Here is a 23,036-nt window from a genome sequence, read left to right as displayed (position 1 = left end):
AGGCACAAATGCCAAGTTCTGTCATTGAATCTAGATGGTGCAGGCTTCTTTGGGTCTACTAACTGAAATTATTTAGGGTCTACCTGTGATTTGAGAACCACTGCACTAAAAGTAACAGGAATGGAAAGCAAAATATCTAGACAGATAAATAAAGTTGACAGGAGAATGATCTTGTAATGTGTGATAAGTTACTCAAATGGTGCAGTGTGCACCAAAACAACAGTAAAATGTATTTAATTGTGTACAGGGCCTGTGTCTCGTAGAAAGTGATTTAATAGATAGGTTTAAGTCTCAAAGACAATTTATCAATGTAAGAGCAAAGAGTAGACAACTGTAGCCTACAAAAAAAAAAAAAAAAAAAAACAGATACATGCATTAATTTGAATTTAGGAAACATGCGTGCTTGGTTTGATATTCATTCAACTTTAGGCATGTTTCTAGATTGCGTAGACTATCCACAGAGCAAACAAAATGGTTACATGCTGGAGTGAGAAATGTTTGGACATCCCTGACATTCTTAAGCTATTGGAAATTAAGGGGACACTGAAAATGGTGGAGAAGTATAAAATTTTAAAAGTGAGCTGTTTCCATAACTAGAGCAGCATTTCTATATTCCACTGGGACTAAGAAATCCTTGAAAAACATCATCCTCCATGAGCTGCTCTGTTCTTCAAAGAACTCTGGCTCATTGAAACTGCCTTCGGGGGCAAGTTCCTCGATTTTAATTCAGGCGAGTTCCTCAAAATGTTAGATATTCTATTACATCAGCTAGTACCCTGGTATAGCATTAGTGAAGACCATGGGATTTCTAACCGGGGTTCTAGGGGAGTGCTAGGGGGTCTGTGGAAATTAGAAAATAAAGACTCAAAAATGAATATTAACAGTAAGAAATAATAATAATAATAATAATAATAATAAACCCTGAGATATACAATATGGATGGATACATTGTGAAAGTGTCCAGACATAACAACTATCCGTTGACGTCAGATATCTAATCATAAACTGAACTGAAATAAATAGTGGATGGCTCATTAAATATTACATGCACTTTGTACAGATGAAACTTTCACATGCTGTGTTTAACTGCAGTATTTAATGATGCAGTTAAAATGTTAAACAAACTGCAACTAGCGTATTTATCTGGCAACATTACCATGGACAAACATTTTATCATGCAATAAATATGCAAATAGCATTGTTAAAGTGTTGGAAAGGTGTGGTCACAATAGTGAAATTTCACAGCCAAAAAACAAAACAAAAACAAAGGCAGTTGTCAATTACCAGTACTGCAGTGATGTATGAAGCACAGCTGACAGCGGTCACTTTCAAATCAAACAGCTTCTGTTGGTCAGCATGGTGATTCCGCGTGACCAACTCTTTTGTGAAAATCTTTTGCCCTCATGTAAAATTCCTTATTGGCTTGATTCCTACTGAAATTACTGCATTTTGCCATGGAGAATTTTTTCTATGGTAAATGTGACTGCACCTTAAAAGGATAGTACATTGCAAAAATGAAAATATTGTCATCATTTACTCATGTTGTTCCATACCTGAATGCTTTCTTCTGTTGAAAAAAAAATGTTGGTAACCACCAAACATTTAGCCAATGACTTCAGTAGTATTTTTCCCATACAGAAGTCAATGGCTATCATCAATTGTTTGGTTACCAACATTCTTCAAAAAGAAACTTACATAGGAAGGGTTAGTAAATGATGACAGAATTAAAATTTTTGGGTGAACTGTCCCTTTAAGGTGAATAGAGTGCTGCAGGAGTGATGGATTTTTTTGTAGGCTAAAACCCTGTTGAGCAGAAGCAAGCTTTGCATCCGTTTTTAAATAGGCCTACATTACTCAGTTTCCTCAGCAATGAAAAGCTTTACCTATGTCCGTAGTTATCTTGCTTCTTTTATGGCCAATTTTTTTAACTCTATCATCTTATTCTTTAAGGACATAAACAATAAAAAATTTCACCTTACGAACAAAAACTTACTTCATGCTCATAGCTTCCAGCTTCTCATTCTGTATACCTGCTATGACTGCATGTGCAAAATGATTGACATAGGCAGAAATCTTTCTGACTGGCTAACCAAGATTCTGACCCATTGCATATAATTCCATTAAAAACATATAATTCGTTTTTAACCTAGAAAAAAAAAAAAAAATTATATATATATATATATATATATATATATATATATATATATATATATGTGTGTGTGTGTGTGTGTGTGTGCGTGTGTGTCTTAAAATCGAAAAAGAAAAATCTATAAATTTTCACTCATACAATGTTTTTGGGTTATTGCTAAAAAAATATCTTAGCGACTCAAGACTGGTTTTGTGGGCCAGGGTCACATATATTAAATTAAGGGGACAGTTCACTCAAAAATGAAAACCTATGTCCTAGGTCATCCACGGGACCGCCACTCTCTCGTGATCATGCATACAAAAGTTATCAGAAGCTATATTCAGAATTAACAAATCAGAATTATGTTAAATTAAGAAGTGAAAGTGTAAAAAAAAAATAGAGTTTCAAATTTGTTTTAATTTAAAATAAGAGGACGCTCAGCAGATGTGAAGTGTACAGCACAAAGAATGTAATTTTCTCTCTTACCAGCAGGGCGCAGGAGTGCAAAATAAAACATCCTTGTCACTATCTTCAGTAATATGCATCAATATGCGCAAAATGAATCAAACTGTAAGTTCAAGAGTGAAATAAAAACAGAATACGGTTTAAAGGTGTTTAATGTCAAAAACAATTTTTTTACATGACACATACCAAACTTTCAAACCATTCCAACCCCTTTTGATTTGTTGTCATAATAAATGCAATGAACGCTCGATGAGAGAGAGCTTCAAAAACTCCTCTTTCACATAGCATAAAAACAGAGAAATAAAAAACATGTTCCTCATGGGTGCAGGATTAAAGACCGTCAACATGCCTTTCAGGTTAAAGTTCAGTGGTCATTTCTCTACAGGGTAGCAATAAAATGGCGGATGTTGGGCAAGTACATGAGTTCAGTGTTTATCTCATAAAAAAGTTCAAGTGAATGTTACGCTTTATACACAATGTTATTTTGCCCTCCCCGTTTTGCAGTGAGTTGAACTGTTAGGTAAACGTGCAGTAAAAAAAAAGAAAGAAAACACACAGTTTCATATACATAGTCTGTTATGCACCCCATACTGTACACTACTTACAGACTGCTGTATAACAGCATATTTAGCCTATAAACCTGGCAAAGGAAACACGGCATCTTTAGAGACAGATTCCTTCCTCTGGAGTCTTCTTGTTTCACAAACCCTGTATAGGCCAGTTCAGCAATTTCCTCTCATCCAGGCACTGAACCTTAGGTTCTGGGCTAGTCTTTTTCAGGTAAGTTTGTGCACCAGTGCTTCCAGTAAAACTGGAATAGCTGGACAGATTTTGGCATAGATGGACTGGAGTCCACCAGTCCCGCTCCAGACCCAAGGCTGTTCCGTGAAGTGAAAGAGATGAGTCTGCAGTTCTCACCGTGGGAAGCCAGGAAACACGCACACTTCGGACACCATTGACAGGTACAGTGAGTCTGAAAGGAAAGGGTGAGAAAACAGGCTCCCAAAGAGTTAGGCCTTGTGAGGCCGAACTTGGAGTGCAGACTAAAGCTCAGCGTTGATAATGGGCTGAGAACACACACTGAATCTCAAGTTTCCTGAGAGTTGGTGAAATACATGTCAATTTGTTCTTATCAATCAGATTGTACTTACAATGCATATCAAGAGCTAAAAAAGCCATTCCAAAAGTCAATTTGAAAGTTCCAGTGCCTTGATGAGATGTCAAGACCTGGACTAGGCTGCAGTAAGATTAACAAAGACTCATTAAAATGTCTTGATTTGTTTGAACTGTAATACAGGTATTTGAACAACTACATTGTGTGTGTGTATGTGTGTAATTTCTGGCTAAATTAAAGATCTAGCTCTTCACCGACCTCGCTTTGAATTCACACACGCTTGCACCCCCCCCCCTGCTAAACAGGTTATATCCTCAGAAAAACAACAAAATCTGATTCTTGTTTAACAAAATGAGCATTAGATTATCCTCATGCAGTGTTGCCTTTAAAGAAATTTGGTTTAAATATGAGCTCTACTTAAAAGGGATGAGATACAGTATATTTGTCGTTTATAGTATAGTATAGATGTATCTAAACATTGTTGAATGCCCCTGTGTATGCACTTTACACAGATGAATAGGTATTCAAATACACTTCTGTGTCTTATATACTAGTTGAAGATCAAGCAGGCAAAAATGCTACATCTACTTTCAAAAAACCGTTTCTCAAAAAAGCCTCAGGTATGCCAAAATGTCTGTTTATACAGTACATACACTTTTACACACACATCTGCACTAAATGGATATAGACATGTATCAGTGTGTGTGTGTGTGTGTGTGTGTGTATGTTTGTGCTGTGTACAGAGTATATTTCACATGATTTAATTGGCTGATTTCAACTCTGAGATCTGACGGGATGGTAATTTAACAGTCATTGTGATAATTGCTCCATTACAGACGTGAAGAAATAGCAAAGAATTCAATCTGAAAGCTTTGAAGCACTACTGAGAGCTGTAGTATATTCCCATATTCATTAATAAAAGAAAAACAAGTAGCTTTACAAATGATACAAAAATGGATGACTGGACTTTGTTCCCCCTTTTTTTTCTCTAAAAGTCTGTGATGAAAGAATTTACATGTCTAGTGTTTACCATGTGACTGTAATTGAATAACCGTATTGGCTCAGCAACAGGAAACTAGTCAACATTTAGATGCCGCTGTCGCCCTATGATTGGTTACAATTTCCTTTTTTCTTATGCTGCATGGTTTTATTGTCATGAAGTGCCACAACTGGATGAAAATAGCATCCATTTATGTGGTCTGTGATTGGATTTTGTCCATCAGTCCCCACATCGCCCCCTGTCTGTGGGAGGCCTAACATGCAAACGTTTGCCATCGACAAAGTCCAAGTTTATGAAAGCATAAAAGATGATTCAGTTTTTCTCCTCAACTTTTGACATTTTGCATCTAGAGAAATGAGCAGATGATGAATTTTTGGCAAGGAGAAGATGCCTGTTTTAAACAGGTATGCGCTAGTCTTTCGATGATCCTCCTCGATGCTGTGAAGTTGCTCTGAACCGTCAAGTGGCGATAGGGCTGCCTGCAGCTCACAGGTACACTTCCCTGCGAGAAAGAGTGAGGCACGAGGTGGTCTTATAGTCGCCCCCCGTCCTTGTAAGCGGAATGACCTCTGGGGGGTGTGAGTCTTCTTCATCTGGACGACGGCCAAAGCCGGCGCTGCTGAACGTGTCATAGGATGCCGAGGTCATTTTCCGGTTCAGGAGATTGCGGTTGTGGTCGCCCATGTTCCTGTTCCGGTCTCGACGGCTGAGCGTTCCGAGTGGATCTCCATTTGCGAGCGAATCCCGGACCTCCTCGCTTCCTCCGCTGCTCTTATCCGTACCTCCATCTCCATCTTCCTCTCGGTCGCTGTCGTCCTCCGTGTTGTTGTTGTTATCGCCGGGCGAGGCGAAGGTGGACAGTTGGGGCGGTTCCAGGCGTCTGCGCGGTGATGGTTGCACAGGCATCCAGCAGGTGTCAGAGTGACCAATTTCATCACATTCTCGTGTGCACTTTCCTGTCAGAGCCACGTCAGGGAGCTGCCTGGGGTCTGAGGAACGGAAAAAGAGGCAGTTTTAGGATATCCTGCCAGGAAACTGTCTCTACTGAAATATGCGTAGGTCATAGGTCAAATATTTTTGCTCAGACTGTCAAGTTTTAGACACTCATGATGTCCCTGGAGAATAAATGACTCTGTCTGTCTACAGTGGCGTCTAAAGGTCTGGGACCAGGTTCATGTCAGTTTGAGTGCTGCTGTAATATACCACAAAGGAGAAGGACAAACTGAAACGAGAACAATCTCAATTCTAAGAAAATGTTAAAATTTTAAACATTATATTCAATTTTTTTAAATAATATTCCTAAACTTTATGAGTGTCTTTGTTATGTGAAACATAAAAAACGTTAACCAAAACTGTTTAGCGTCCAACATTCTTTAAAATATGTTATTTTTATTTAATTTTTATTTTTGGGTGATCTATCCCTTTAAAGCAAAAGAAGAACAAAAAACAACATATGCGCGTCATTTTTCACTAGCGGTCTCAGACCTTTCCCACAGATGGCTTTTTACCATTTTCCACATGCTCCTCTTCGCCTACGCTCCCTTCTGGTGTTGTCCTTTCATATCCATCCTCGGGCAACGGTAAAGATCCCAGTCTGGGTCCAGAAGAGCTCTTGCTGCTTGGGGTCTCAGAGTCCTCCACTCCACTATCATAACAGCCTTGATCAGGAGCCTGACTCACCACAGAAAATGTCACTCTTCTGAGGGGCTGCGGAGAGACATGGGGTTAAAACGTGATAGGTGACAGTAGGTATACATCAGTGAAGATTATCTGTATAGGACCTTTGTTTTATCTGATTTCACAAGAATAATGAAAAATAACTTGTCATGAGTATATCAGAGCCCCAAGCTGCATTTTTAACCCTGCAACCATAGCATCAAGTTTTGCATTGGAAAGCACCACTCACATTTTCTTCAGAAGAAAAAAATAGTTACGAATTTAATAAGAAACAACACCTTTTATTACACCCAATGGAAAACTTTATGGCATATGTTTTATGGCTTCATCTACAGGTGTGACTCCATCTCCCCAACCTAATCTCACACTAGCAAATCAGCACATTCAGAGTCTCAAACAAAATCATAAAGTCCCATTGAGGCTGCCTGAAACCGAAAGGAGAAATGATGGGAAAGTCTAGCCATTAAACGAGTCCCACATTGTCCCTTCAGTGTCTACTGGAGCGATGACTGACAGCTGTTAGGAGAACCGCCTTATGAGAAGCACATTTATATGCTCCGGTGTCTGCCTTTCTCAAGACAATGTGAACAGAGAGAGAATTGGAGCGAGAGCGCGTTAAATGAACAGAGTAATTAACTGGTGGTTTCATTTTTCACTGTGGGGAAGTGGAATCGTAACAGAGAGGAGAGAGGGTGATGAATCAGACTTTATGGGTGTCAGGTGTCAAATGTTGAATGTAGCAAGCGACAAATGAACATTTATAGAACAAATCATCTGTTTTGTCTGCGAGCCGATGTCTGACATGGTTCTGACACTTGAGAGGTTTTGCAGGACGGCGAGCCTGATCTTGAAACTTCTTATAAAGTAGTCATGAATGGAGAATCAAAATGTTTTTTTTTTTGAAAATTACACATATTAGAGGGTACTCCACAACAAAAACATTTCTGGCATAGAAATGCAATGCATTTTAAATGACGCGCCTGAGTGACTGAAAGATTTTTGTTTGTTCTTCATATTTCACAATGGGCTGTTTTTTATGAATTATTCAAAACATGCTTTACACAATACCTTTTATTGAAAGGTACAGAGGTGCCAAGCATTTTGTCCTTGGAGGCAACACAGGAAAATACATTCATTATTAATCTTGCATTGTGTTTGTAATAAATGTCAGTGTTTAAGACTCCAAGTGTATCATTGTTTGAGTGTTGCTAATAATATTGTTATAAACCTGGACCAGAAATACTTGCTTGATTTGAATATTTATAGTTTGTTTTACCATTGCTATATGTAGCTTGTGTTTTACTGTTGTCATCTTTTAATTTCTTCTGCCTCGCCTTTAAACACACGGCTCTCTCACAACACTTTCCATCTTGAGTATCAAACACAACATGCAGTAAAGCAGGGCAGAGATACGGAATGATGAAGTTACCCAATCATAGCAATGAGCGTTTACTTCCGATTTTGCAAGGGGTAACACGCCTTAAAATTATGTGAGTTTCACAGAATGAAAAAAAGAAAAAGAAAAAAAAAGTAATTCAATATATAGTATCATTTTCAAATGATTCTTTGTTGTATCTGGAGCATAATGCATGATAATTTGATGCTAATGCTTACAGTCATTCCTAGAAGATCCTTGAATCTTTAATATTTTCTTTTTTTATTCCAGTGTTGTCCACTCTCTAGAGGCACATAAAGAGAGACAGACAGACTCTCTCTCTCTCTTTCTCTCTCTCTACTCAGTTTTATGTTGAGCCAATCAATGCAGTGCCCTTAACTTTTGCTGTAAGTCTCAGTGGAATGCTGTTTTATTGACCCATAATTCCCCACCATCATTTACTAACTCCACTCCTCACTTTTCAATTAAGACTGGGGATCTCGTCAGGTCTAACTCATACATCTAGCGCAGCTCTCCTGGATGCTAGAGAGACAAACATTGTGCAGTTGCAGATACATTATATAAGTGCTTTCTCAACTGGTGCATAGTGACCCAGAAATGGGTAGCAGCTGAATGGATATTAAAAAAAATGCAACTAACCATTTAATCATATTCAGTCGGTAAAGAATAATAAGCAGCCTTATGAACTTTCACTGGTTACATCATGCATATTGCACTGCATATTATCTGAAGCGACTTACACTGCATTTAATGTATACTTTTTGTTCAGCTCATGCATTCCCTTGGCATTGAACCCATGAGCTCTGTAGGGCCCTATGAAATCCCTTTTTTTTTTTTTTTATCAATACTAGAACACTATGAAATGCATTTTAATTATATACTATGGTCTGCTGTTTGATCTACAGAAATGCATTTCAAAATCAGTTCTACAAAAAAACTATATACAGTATTTTGGCCCAAAGTCAACATAATAATTCAATGAAACCCATTGCTTTCTAAGAGAACTGTACACTGACTCATTTGACTGTATGAGGGTGGGACTATAGCATGGGTGGGAATATAAGCCTGTTTGCTGCATTGTCTTATCGACACAGTGGAACCAATCAGATTACGGCGGATTTCATGTTGAATTGCCAAGCACTGCTGGCTTATGTTTGCCACTGTATACCCATTACCCAAGCCCACATTTACACTAACGCCTTCATTTAATTTGTTTGATAAAGATTAATTAACTTCATATTTAAGAACAATATCAGCATTTAAATCAGTTGCTAAAGAAAGTAGCTCATGAAGAACATTTCAAAACATCGTAGAGCATCTATCCACACAACTGCCTGAAGGGTTTCTAGATATTACCCACTGAATTGAGTTTCACCTACTCACTTTCGAGGTTTCATAAGTGATGTAGCTATACAATACGTTGCTCCAAATAAGCTGCACAGAATCAATCTTTATTGAATATTTAGCTTCTTTGGCTGAGAAACAGTGTAATAAGCCCTATTATGAGTGTGAGAAAGCAACTAAAGGTTTGTATCAAGGTTTGTTGCAGTTTCCCTGGCAAATAGCGAGCCATTGTTTTAAGTAGTTATCATTAAGCTTAGTTTAAGAGTGATTTTCACTGTCATTGTGTATTATCCATTTAGCAACGCTTTCAATTAAAGCCTTGCTAACCTGTGGGTGAAGGTCTCTTATAAGAACAGGAACAAATCACAAATGAGATCTCTGTAATATCTTTGTTTCTATTAAGTGAGTTTAAATGGTGAATAAATGGAGTCTCTTGCTTCTCTGATAACCCCCCCCCCCACGCCCCCTCCAAGAAAAAAAGGCCACTGTAATCTCAAGTGTGTCTCTTTTAGAATTTCAGAAAAGAAAAGTAAATAGATTTCAACAAGAACTCATATAAGATTTTCTTATATTCTCCCAAGGCCATATAAGTTCTAGTCAAAAATAGTGTCTAATTTTTTATATCTCTTTATGAGAAAAAAAAAAAAAAAAAAAACACATACTATTCTTAAAAAAAAAAAAAGAAAAAAAAAAAGAAATTGAGGTTGTGTGATTTATTATTAATAATAATAATAATAATAATAATAATAATAATAATAATAATATTTAGCAAAGATGCATCACTTTTTTTTTAAGTGACAATAACAATGTTACTTTACATGAATGCTGTTCTTTAGAAATTTTTATTCAACAAAGAATCCTGGAAAAAAATATCACAGCTTCCACAGAAATATAATAATAATATAACATTAACATTTAGTTTTAATAAAAGTTTTTTTTTTTTTTTTTTTTTTTTTTTTTTAACACCAAATCAGCATATTAGGAGCATAAAAAAAAGATCAACATAAAAATATTTTCAATTATACATTTTAAAACATCCTTTCCAACTCCAAATCTTTAAACGGTAATGTACATCTGAAACAAATCTAACACCCCACCGAAGAAGAACACAGAATTTAATTATCTTCTGTACCATAAAACATCTGAGTTAACATTTGAATAAAATGTTCCACTGGGCTCTTTAATAAGAAGCTGCACCTGTATATCACGTTACACTGCTATTTATGAAAAATAGAATGTTTTACAGTATAATCATTTGTATATAATTAGAGTATATAATTTGAGTTTTTGTGGCACACACGCTATTCCATATTGTCGCAATATGATGGGGCATAATGTTTGCGTGGGAGGCAGAAACTGAGAGCGCATCAGTCACAGAGGTTAAGCTTTTGGCTTTGTGGCTGTTTGTGTTTGTGAGAGAAGAGTTTGGCTAAAGACACAGAGGTTTGGCTGTGTGAATGTGTGTGAAAAGCAGACTCTGGCTAAAGTCACAAAGGTTGGGGTTTTGGATGTTTGTGTGTTTGTGTGTGTTCTTGGGTCTTGGCTGGGGTCCAGTCAGTCCACCAGCAGCAGAAACTGAGCTGATAGAATATTAATGGACTTTGACGGCAGACATTAAAAAAAACCCAACCCTTTAATCTGACACAGGCCATTTCCTTTCCCTTTCCAGCATGACATCCAACTGTGTCTGTGTATGTTTACTGATGTGGCTGTCTGTTAAACCAGGTGTGCATCACCGCCTGCCCACCTTTGTCTACAGCAGTGTGCATGCACATCTAACAATCTTGTTTGCAAGGTTTCAGGCCTGAGTGTGTGTATGTGTGTCTGCTTTCCACAGTCATCAACATAATTAGAGAGAAACACTCTTACCTGACGGCTCATAGGAAATTAACGAGGCCTGATTAATTAGTGCTTAGCCTCTCCTCTGCGTTCTATGACTCTGCATATTGAAAGGGCATGCCGCATACAATGAATAATTCAAGTGAGCGGATTTGGATATGGATCTATAGTGTGCTCCAACTAAGTACATTCAATTAGTGACATCATTCAAACAGCACAGAAGAGACCCTCAGGCCTCTGCCATTAACTGTAAAATCAGTATCATTCACGATTAGTGTGCACAAACTGTCCTGTTAACTATCCTGCATATTCCATTGCATTTTTGTCTAAATTATATATTTTTTCTTCTCTGTTAATATTCTTTTCTAGTCTATTGGGTTCTCTCTCATTTAGGGAGCAAAAGTTTTCAACAAAATCTTAGAGTCTTCAGTGATTTCAGTGTAAACTCAAACATTTATCATCCAATTCTTCCAAAACAGAGACCTAAAAGGGTTAGTTCACACAAAAATGACAGACCTGTCATGTTTCATAAGAGAACCAAAAGCGTGATGCATCCCTACTCATAGTTTGTTCATTGTTGAATCATTCTCATTCATGTACTGACTCTCCCTTATGAATCACATCTCTGCTTTATCTCCCCTCAAAGAATGATTCTTGAATAAGCAAGTGACATTCAAGTGTGGGTTGTAAAGGAGAATATCATTGTTTGGACATGAGAATGAGTCTCAAAATTATTCTAAATGGTGCAATTGAGGGTCTTTAAAAATGTCACGATGCAAAATGATATCAGGTTGCTTTTGTACTTAGACTAAACCCTAAACCTAAGGGTTAGTGTTAACAAAAGCAAAAATGAATATGATAAAAATGCATTTGCTGAAATATTCATGACATTTTAACTTTTTTCTTGCTCTGTACCAGCTCTGTACCAGCTGAGCTACTAAGCAAGTTAACAGTATCAGAAAAGCCATACATATGTAGCTGGTTATGTGATGCAATTAGTTTACAAACAATGCGCTATGGTAAAAGTGTTTTGACATAGCATAGTATTCTGAAAAAAAAGGCTTTATTAGATGACAATTTACTCCTGTAATAATTCTTTGTTGTTGTTTTACTGGCACTTGGCACTAGTGGTTATTTCAGCTGAAAAGTGGAGTGATTTGTTTTGTGCAAGCACGTATTATCATTATTATTTTTTATATGTGCCTATGCTGAGACGGTTCAAATCTTGTTAGTGTACAAAAAGAACTGTGGCATCTAAATTTGCAAAAAGCTTTGTAGACTTGTTTTAGTAATAAAAAAAAATATATATAAAAAAATCTGTTGTGCTAATGATTCAATGACTCACACACTCCTAATGTACGAAAGTACATGCACTTTCCACCACCTTCTGCTAATGTATTGCACCTGCTAATGTATTTCCCTATGTAATAGCATATAATGCTGAAGGGACAGCTTAACAAATCAATGAAAGAATCAGAATGGATCATTCTTTGAAAATTGCTCCTAAAAATGTATTTTCTGTTTAGAGGAAGGAAAACAGTCTTAGGGGTTCAGAACAACATGAGTATGAAAAAAAAAAAAAAGATTTCTTTTTTTATTTATTTTTTACCCAATTTTCTTTTGTCCGGAGCTATTATAAAGAGCCGCTTGTAAGCAGTAAAGTTTTCTTCTGGAATAGCAGTGCTTGCCCAAAAGGCAGCAATACACTACACAAGTATTTACAAATGTGGGGCTTAAAGGCATTAAAGGAGGATGTAAAATTGCACACACACAGAGAGACAATTTGCCGTTGGTGGTTTACTTTAGTTTAGTATTCACTCATATTCCTGTCCTGTGGAAAACAATTTCTCTCGCCTGTGTGTAACCACAGCAAACACTGACAGTTATTAATACAAGCAGGTGGCAACCTGACAAGCGTAAGTTTGTGTAGGATGGAGATAGACGGACAGACGCACACATCATTTACAATTTCCCGTACGTCTCCTGCTCAATGACATGAGAAGGATAAGTGAACGTGCGGACCGGACTGGCGTTTCTGTGGCGGGATAAAGGTCACAGAGATGCGGATGTCTTCTGCAATAGCGTGACAGATATTCCTCATGATCATCCTGCACCACGGCTCGCTCTGACTGCAGCATTTTACACTAACGCTCCCCCTCACTCTTTCTTTCAGCTCTCTTCCTTCTCCCTTGTTTCTCCTCTTTATCCTGAACACTCATTCCTTTTTCTTCCCTCAATTCCCTTGCAGTTTCGACCTCGATCGTTCATTCAGCCCACCTTGAATTCTCTCATCTTTCTCTGTATGTCTCCCATCCTCTCTCTCTTTTCTTTTTTCCTCTCTCTCAGCTCCAGGTGATTTACAGGGCTGCTCAGCAGTATCTGAGTATCAGCACTGAGTCTGTGTGAGGAATAATAATCACCATGCAGTGAAAGAGGCACTGCAGAGAGAGAGAGAGAGAGAGAGAGACATGGAGGGAGAGTGAGAAAGAGAGAGGTGGAGAGTGTGTCGTGAGATGAGCAGCGAGCAAACAGAGGTAAGAAGTGGTTGCGCTAGAACACACACACACACACACTCACACACAAACACACACAGAGATATACAAGCGTGGATTAGCGCACATTAACTGTTGCAGTAGGGTCATCAGTTGACTGCAATACAAAGTCACGGAGGAAGACGGGCACCAGTGCCCCTTAGTGGACAAAATCAGGCACTGTCAGTTTCTCAAGCATGCTGTGAATGGAATGACATCAGTGCTTTCCTACACACTCTTTAATAATAATATTGTGCCTCAGGTCTGCCGTATATTTTGATTTTAGCGAGATTCATACAATCTTTTGACATTTTTATTGATAGTCTAGAGGGGACAAGCTAAGGAGCAGAAAAGGGGTAGGGACTGAAGGCTTGATAAATTACATTAGCGGAATTTGATATCTTGGATCATGCGCACTCTGGGATAAGAATATTAACATTACACTTCTTAAGAAACTGAAAAAGAAAGAGTCTTTAAGATTCAAAATCTGCCGTGATGGCAGCATGGTATTTGCATAATGACTCATTAGTCTATCCTTTTCTTCCACACTGACAGCATTTACGCTGACAGTAATCAATACAAACTATTTGTATTGATTTAGATGCAACCAACATAATAATAATAACAGTAGTGACAGTAAAGATATTTATAATAAGATTTCAAAAGTTTTACTTCACATTAATTATGTTCTTTTGAACTTTCCAATCAACCAATAATCCTAAAAAAAATGTATTAAATGTCTACAATGTATGTGTGTGTGTTTCCTAGAGTAACATTGCCTACTGCCTTTCTCACTGGCTGTTATATATACAGTACAGACCAAAAGTTTGGACACAGCTTCTCATTCAAAGAGTTTTCTTTATTTTCATGAATATGAAAATTGTAGATTCAAACTGAAGGCATCAAAACTATGAATTAACACATTTGGAATTATATATGGAATTATATACATAGCAAAAAAGTGTGAAACAACTGAAAATATGTCATATTCTAGGTTCTTCAAAGTAGCCACCTTTTGCTTTGATTACTGCTTTGCACACTCTTGGCATTCTCTTGATGAGCTTCAAGAGGTAGTCACCTGAAATGGTCTTCCAACAGTCTTGAAGGAGTTCCCCGAGAGATGCTTAGCACTTGTTGGCCCTTTTGCCTTCTGTCTGTGGTCCAGCTCACCCCTAAACCATCTCGATTGGGTTCAGGTCCGGTGACTGTGGAGGCCAGGTCATCTGGTGCAGCACCCCATCACTCTCCTTCTTGCTCAAATAGCCCTTGATGCCTTCAGTGTGACTCTTTGAATGAGAAGGTTTGTCCAAACTTTTGGTCTGTACTGTATATAAAATTGTATGTTATATATCACATTTAAAATTTTAGTTTTTGTTTAAGGCTTTCATACACATTGCATGACCTTACGATGAGTTTTCCCCATTATAATTAGTTTAATGAAGCCAGACATCTGACTTCAGTCAAAGCGCCACAGCTGAGTCAAAGTCAAACAAGTGTAAGCACTTAATTCCTAGAGGAAACCAAAGTGCATCGTCTGAAGCAAAGCTGTTTAACACAACCACACGGCGTTTGGGACAGATTAAGCTCTTGAGTGGAGGGCAAACTAATCCATATGTGATTGGGCTTTGACTGAATGAAAGATAATGATTAGGTGCATGTTTGACAGACGTGTCTTGTCTTCCTGGTTCGTTTCATTGAGAACAATGCTCACTTAATGAGGGTGCCCTGATGTTAGCAAGCACTGTATGTGTGTGGAGGTGATATTTATGGCTTTTCCCTCATCATCGTCTCAGACTTCCACATAAAAGTCTCCATTGTGTGTTTCCGAAGTAAACAGGATGCTTCAGCTACAGCCTTGCCTTCATATGTGTGTGTGTTGTGCATAGGAATTTCACATGTGTGTGTCTGGGTATATATCAATGGTGAGACAGAGACATTTAATGAATACCCACTTGTGACAAAAAGCTACATCCACACACACAAATGCACACATACACATACACACACACACACCGTCCCCTATTGTCCATTTTATACTGACCAGTAACCAAACAAAGCAGTTCTGTTACAGACACCACAAAACATACATAGTGAATTGAGTAAGGATGTCTTGCAATGTGTATAATGAGCTTTATAAGTATGTCCCTCGCCAGATGACTTATTTTCACATGCAGATGAGCTCATGCTATGTAAGGCTGCGTTTTTAATCAGTTATGCTACATGTAGTTTTGCCAACGAACATATGCACGAGAAATCCTGGCTCTGTTTCCTGTCAGAAACTTGTCACTGAGGTGACATTCGGCGAGGTGAAAATACATAATCATGTGATTTTCACAGTCTCTGAACACAAAACAATAAATTCGTACACACCTACACTCAGCGGCCCAGACAGCGAACACACCCCTGCGACACACATGCATTTAAACAGAATGTCTCACGACATGCTGCGGTTGCTGTGACAATAACCTCAGTGTGTGTATGCGTGTGACACAGAGGGGCGTTATTGGGCAGAGCACACTACCCTCTTTCAGTCCGCCCCCCATTCTCAGTTCCTCTCAGACGTAATCGCTCATCTCTGTGAAGCCTTCATCATCTAAGTTCATCTCGTGACGTCCACTGTGAGAATAGGCCCTTTCTGTGACAAAGGCATAATTAACATGCAGTGTCGGGGAGCAGCTTAGTAAAAGTAGTGAACATCCGTTAACCTCCGTGCTTCAGAGTGACAGTATTTCTGCTGTTTTCAAAACCGTTTTGCAGTTGCAAGTCAGTTTTTAACAAGTAAAGGTGTAAAATACAAAGCGGCAAACAATTTGAGGTACTAATCAAACACTGTGGGGTAAATATCTTCTTTCTCTTTCTCCGTAAAAAAAAAAAAAAAAAAAAAAAAAAACGGATTATTTTCTGAATGGTTCAATTCAATGCACCAGTTCGATCAAATTATTCAGACTGATTTGTGTCCATGCAGCTTTTTTGTTCATATATATATATATATATATATAAATTATGCTGTTTTATAGTTTTATTAATGGCATCAAATGGAAGGAATTTATTTGTTTTCATGGCAATTTTGTTAAATTTTTTAGCCATATAAAATATAAAAATATAATATGTATTAAAAACTAAAAAACTAAAAAAATTTTTTATATTTTTTAAATGTCACTGATGGCAACTACATGTTTAATATAAAGTCTGTTGTTTTCTCCTAATTTATTGTGTTATGGAATGTAGTGTAAATAAATGGAATTTAGTGTATATTATTATATTTATTATTGTAAATATATGAAGTGTAAATGCTGGCCATCGTTGTACAAATGAAAAATAAAGTAAAATAAATTACACAAAATAAAATAAATGTGTAAAAAGAAGTATCTAACTAGCACAACTCAACAATGTCAAAATACTGTATAGCTCTCCATGTCTAGGTTTTTTGTTTGTTTGTTTGTTTTTTTCCTGCTGTCGTTTTAGGCCATAACATATTCAGACCATTAAATATAAACATTAAATCACTCTGCACTTCAAAAAATATCAATCCAGTGGAATAACGACCAGCATAAACCATCATAAAGACACCTGACAATATTAGGCCCCACTCTTTAAAGACCAGGTTGTTGTAAACATCCATTTCACAAACATCCTGTTCTTTTTTTACTTGAGTGTGATAAGTGTGAACTGGTTTGGTTTACTGTCCACAATGAGGGGGCTTGAGCCCACCCCCACCTCGTGGACATATTTAATTATAGAAATGAAGGTGGAGTCAGGGTGGTGGAGGGATGCCAGGAGAACTATCAAAGGAGTGAGGTTAGCAGCTGTGTATAAATCCTTCGTGGCATGATTAGCAGAATTAGATGAACAAGCTCCTCCTGAACATCCTTTTGGAACTCAGTTATGATGTCTCAGGTATTTACTACGTACTGTATATATACAGATGTCAATTATTATATTATATTTTTTTCAATATATTACTGAGTGGGAAAGAGGACAGATGACCTAAAATGATGAGGGGAACAGAATCGGGACACAACCCCAGATTCGAACACTCATTTCTCACCACAGATCAATGTGTCTGACCACTAGCCTGCGGCTCAAACAAATGTCAAATGTTATGTGAAATATCATACTGTACACATTATCAGATCCGAATATAACTGATGGCTTACAGGGCTCCTAAGGGAGATTGTTGTTCATGTTTTCTTATGAAATACTAAAACTGTCACAACCACTGTATTACAAGGAATGTTGATATAACCTGAGATCAGGTCAGCGATTGTGGGCTGAAGGAAACAAAATGTGATGCTACAAATATAGCTAAAAAAGGTTTACTTATAAAAATGTTTTACTCACCCTCATGCTTGTTTTAAGCCTGTATCACTAACCCTAAAAGCGTAGAACAGAGCAAAGTGGGGGAAAAACAGTTTATAGTCCTGCCTCTGGAAATACACAACATATGAGAAGAAAAAAAATCTATCCATTTAGCAACTATAAACAACTGCAGCCTACAACTCAGCACTAACAATGCGTGTGTGTGTGTGTGTTTGTGTGTGAGAGAGAGAGAGAGATATATTTTAAAAGAAACACACAAAAAAAGATGATTAAAACATATTTAACCATGTAATTTCACTATAACAAGCTGCACTTTTAAAAGTGCATTTAAGTGCATTAAGACAATTATAAAACATTCTAAGTGTCTCTTATGTACACGTACAAATAAAAGGGTTAATGCTTTAATATATATTCTGTAAGTACAGTTTTTTTTAAGTATACTATTAGGATTTAAAGTACACTACAAGTGCACATTCAATAAAATTAACTTCTTCTTCACAAGAATGATCAGATAAAACAGTGAAGGTTTGAAGTTGTCAACCATCAGTTAAAATTCTGAACCAAAACAAAAGCAAATGTGAAAATTCACTTCCCCATGCTTATTTGATCATATCAGTTAATCAGGCATTTCCACTGTGCATGCTGTGAAATATGTGAATGTGTCCCTCCTCATAAGCTGCATTCACTCGTCAGCAAGCGCACGAACACATACAGCAACTGCGACATCTCAGCGGGAGATGTCTGACCGTGTCGTGCGACCGAAGCCTGAGCCACAGCTTGAACGTGTTTGTGTGCGTGCACAGATATCAGACATTTTCTTTCTTCCTAGCTGCTTTTCCAGCACAAACGTTTTTAAAATCCCTTCTATGTTGTGAGAACCCTGAAGAACTACTGTGTGAAAGTTGAACTTCCCTCTCCATCTCACGTTCTGCTTTTTGCTTAGCAAAGTGCTTACTATAAATTACAAAGAAAACGGAGCACTTACGGCCCACAAAGTTGACAGTCTAACTTATGTTCAGCGAATCTCCCAAAACGAATGTTGCACACACACACACACAATCTCTTCTTATTGCTGCGTTTCTAAAACGTCCTTCTCAGGTCTGTCTTCTTAGATGTATTGCCCCTTTTATCCAACCAATTAGGCATCAGCATTTCATCTCCCAGGAAACGTGTTTGTGGCTTTAATTGGCCATTTGATTTGCATCGCTTTGATTTAATTCTAACCGAGTGAAGAGTTTTATTTTCGCCTAGGCGGCTGTTGTTTCCCCTGGGGCCAAAGCCACGTGTGAGTGTGTGTGGGTTGTGTTCATGGGTGTTTATGGGTGTTGCTGAATGTGTGCGCATCAAAAAGCAGACCAGAAAGTGTGTGTGTGTGCGCGATCCAGATTGAGGAGGGTGTCGGATTTAGATTCAGGGTTAGAAAGTGTGCTGCCTCGGTTGCTTTACTTTCAAACATTTTTAGCATTCTTTGAAGCGTGATGGGTGTTGTTCTGAACACTGTTACACTTGGGCAGTGTGAGGAAAGCATCATGCCTTATCTCTGTGGGCTTCCTGTCGACGTGTACAGGCAGGTGAAAGGGATCACACACACAAACACTAACGCACACACACAGAGGAACAAACCCACAGGCCCTGGCTTGCCCACACACTCGTTTTCCACCAGTGGGATGAGACGGAGGGGGGCGGACGACTGTATAGTGGTGTATCCAAGGAGAACGACAAGTAGTTTTTCTTCTGCATGAAAAGCGCCTTTGCAGCAGAGGCACAGGAGAGCAAAAGAGTATATGTCTATAGGGCTCCTATGGTGTGTCTTAAATGGTAAAATATTCAAATAACCAAACAAAGCAAAATAAATAAATAAATAAAGCAAGTAAAGAGTAAAATATGTGGTTTTATGCATAATAATGTCACAGTAGTATATCTGGCTGCTTTGAAGGCTATAGTTCAATCCCACCCTGACTCGCAATAGTGCTGCATTCAGCCATTATTCTTCCACACCATCATCACGCTGTTCGCACATGGATTGCACTCAATGCCCTAAATATGAGGAAATCAATCAAACAAGCAGATTTTATTTGACTGACACATGAACAGATCCCTAGGTTGGACATGTTTCGGTGTAAATGGGCAGTTAGGAATTAGAGAGCCGATGTAGTGATCTGATTCGCAGGCCTAACAATGTGATGAAAGGAGGAGAGAAAACACCATCTCTCTGTTTTAATCTTTTTCCCTTCCTGAGCTTTCTTTGAGCAGGAAAATGTTGATCCAAGGAATAATCCCTAACTACAGTCTTAAAATTAAGTGTGCAAGTCCAAACAGACTAAAATACTGTGTCATTTATTCTTTGTTATGCATACTGATACACAGTGCATATAAAGTGTAAACGTGATCTCATTAAGCTCCTAAAAATGTGTTTTATTTTTAACCCAACTGCTGGGTTGAGACTGTTGGATTGATTCTTTTTCAGTGTTGGATAGTTTTTGTGTTACCAAGTCGTTAGTTTAGTGCAGTGGCATAGCGGATGGGCGCGCACTGTGGGGGGGCCCCGTAATGACCTCCCCGTGCTGAGTTGCGTCGTATCATGCATCGACAAAAGCCAGATATTGTCAAAAGCATCAAATACTGGCAATATTAAGAGGATTTGGCATTTCCAATTAATGCAGTCCTGTCACATTCTTCTTCTTCTTCTTCTTCTTCTTCTTAGGCCTATTATTATTATAAGAATACTATTATTAAATTACAGTTAATTTGCCCTGCCATCAAAATTTGGCTATTAGCTTACTCCTCATTAAAAATGTTTTTAAAAGTTTTTTTTTTTTTTAAACAGATCTCTTTAATTTATACAATGAAGCAGCTTTATTTCATACACAGATTAAATAATAATAATAATAATAATAATAATAATAATAATAATAATAATAATAATAATAATAATAATAATAATAATATTGTTGTTCACTATACGGGCCACAAAAGGAATATTAAGGGAATTATTTAAGATAACTATAAACCATTATCAGCATATGTTGAAGTAGATCATGGATTAAAACAGAAATATTTCCAATACTGCCACGCAAATGCATTCTGCCTGGTTTTATTCATTATAAAACTGAATTTAAGTTATTTTGATGTTAAAATAATGTTCTCTAATCTCAGTACTCTTTGTTTGGGGACAGGTTATGGAGTCAGTCATGGCATCTTTCAGCTATGGGCGAAGGTGGTGGTTCTTCCAAATAAATTACATTTGTTTTATATTTTTGTACATGAGCATTATTTCTTATAAATGAATATTCACCTTTTGATTTTTACCTTTGCCTCAAGTAATTCTTTGTGTGATTTCTAATACCCAGCCCATTTTAAACTAGCAATATAGTAATTTTTTAAAACATTAACGGAGTTAAATATAACAACCTGGCATGTTGGGTCAAAGATTTAACCCAACAAGCTGGGTCAAAATAAACAGCTTGTTTTCTGTCCAATATTTAACCAGTGCTGGGTTTCTAAATAAACCAGAAATGCTTGTTTGCTTGTTTTTTGTTTGTCGGTGAAAATACTAGTGGCCTAAGACTTTTGCCCAGTACTGGATACACACACACACACACACACACACACACAGAGAAATATCTTAATTTGCCATAAATAGCTGCTCTCCCTCTTTTTCTAGTATTTATTTATTACCTATTATATATTTAATATCTTTTATTTCTTTCATTACTCAGGGGTTTAAGTATGCATCTCTCTCTCTCTTTCTCTGACATGCAGTGACAGAAGCAGCCTGGGGTGTTTAAATAAAAGATGAATACTCAGGCTGGTTCATGACACTGGGGTAACCCTGAACTGTAACTGTAGAACCACAGAGCTACAGTCAGACCACAACAAAAGGATCACCCTCGAGAACCTTCAGTACCGGGATCCAGGGAATCGGAGAGCCGAGTTAATGCTGCCTCAAATATGAATGCAATTCAGTAAGAGCTGAATAGGAAATGGCACTGGGACTCTAAATGCTCGAGCTTTTCCACTCAATGCCAGTAGTGTGCTGAAGACAATACATAGCGCTAACAAAGAGGTGTGTTATTGTGTGGGTTTGTTTGTTTAATTGCCTACTCTGGGTGTGTGTTTAATTGTAAGAATATGTCTTTGTGTGTCAGTTTGTATGGAATTGATGCCTTTAGAGTGCTGCCAGAACAGGAATATCTCTAATAATAGCCATAAACAATTTGGCCAGATGATATTTTGGCTGCAGAGCTAGGGTATGGTGCATCATTGGAAGATTATAAAGAATAATTCGGATCCCAGCATTTCCATTAGCATATTTTTTTTCACAAAGGATTCCCAGCCAGTATTTATCTAGTCAACAAAATTACTAACAGAAATGTTTGTTGATAAAGGTTTTTTTTTATTTTTTTAACAAAGGGCTGAAAACTCAAATAAATTAACAAACTGTTGCCGAAATATGACATGAAAACAACTACACTGCAAGATATTAACACTGCGCTAGCAATGCTTTTGAGAGAAGGAAGATATAGGAAATTATTTAAATAATCCAATCATAGTACACTGGGGACTGACCCGCATGAGCCGGAAGAACTGAAAACTGGTAAACTGAACCACTTTGCAGACGGATTAATATGTTCACCCAAATGCATCCTATATGCAGTATAAGTATATGAGATTAGTCTGCAGAATCCACAACATAAATGTAATATTACTTTTTACAGACAATGAAGTGACTCCATAAACGACTGTAAACTAAGTTATGTGCTACTAAGGATTTGACTGAATATATTCAACGCAGAGCGCATTGTGCAACATTTTAAACTGTCTTCAAAACACAAAAAAGAAGGCCCGCTCACACCAAGGACAATAATAATGATAAAGATATAGTTTTAAAAATCATTCCAAACTAAACGAATATAATGATAACAACATGGAGGAACAATATCACTGGAATCACTTCTAGACTTTTTCTAGCTGATGAACAATCAATTGATAGCCAACCAAAATCCATTCTGCTTTAACTCACTTGAGCATGTAAAGGGGCAGACGACAAAACTGCAGGACAAGCTTATAATAAACAGAACTTTACCAACAGACTTAATATAATATAGTTATTGTTCTTAGTGAGAACAGCCTTAACTCTTAAGCATGATGAATTCACAAGATATTCATTAATATAATATAATATAATATAATATAATATAATATAATATAATATAATATAA

The 23,036-nt window shown here is 37.4% G+C and overlaps 1 protein-coding gene across 1 annotated transcript in view; it reads right to left on the bottom strand.

Annotated features, from left to right (window-relative positions):
• Positions 1-2,727: 2,727 nt before the first annotated feature.
• LOC127948680 (protocadherin-7-like) overlaps positions 2,728-23,036 on the bottom strand; it is a 33,716-nt gene continuing 13,407 nt past the window's right edge. The window contains exons 3-4 of the mRNA XM_052545305.1: positions 6,216-6,414; positions 2,728-5,696 (exon numbers count right to left, since the gene is read on the bottom strand). Of these exons, the coding sequence (XP_052401265.1) occupies positions 5,194-5,696; positions 6,216-6,414 (702 nt within the window). The 3' untranslated portion in view covers positions 2,728-5,193. The remainder of the gene's footprint in view (positions 5,697-6,215; positions 6,415-23,036) is intronic.

This window comes from Carassius gibelio, chromosome B1 (genome assembly GCF_023724105.1).
Source record: "Carassius gibelio isolate Cgi1373 ecotype wild population from Czech Republic chromosome B1, carGib1.2-hapl.c, whole genome shotgun sequence".
Classification (NCBI taxonomy): Eukaryota; Metazoa; Chordata; class Actinopteri; order Cypriniformes; family Cyprinidae; genus Carassius; species Carassius gibelio.
The sequence above is the reverse complement of the archived record's forward strand: the minus strand, read 5'-3'. Positions and strand labels throughout refer to the sequence as shown.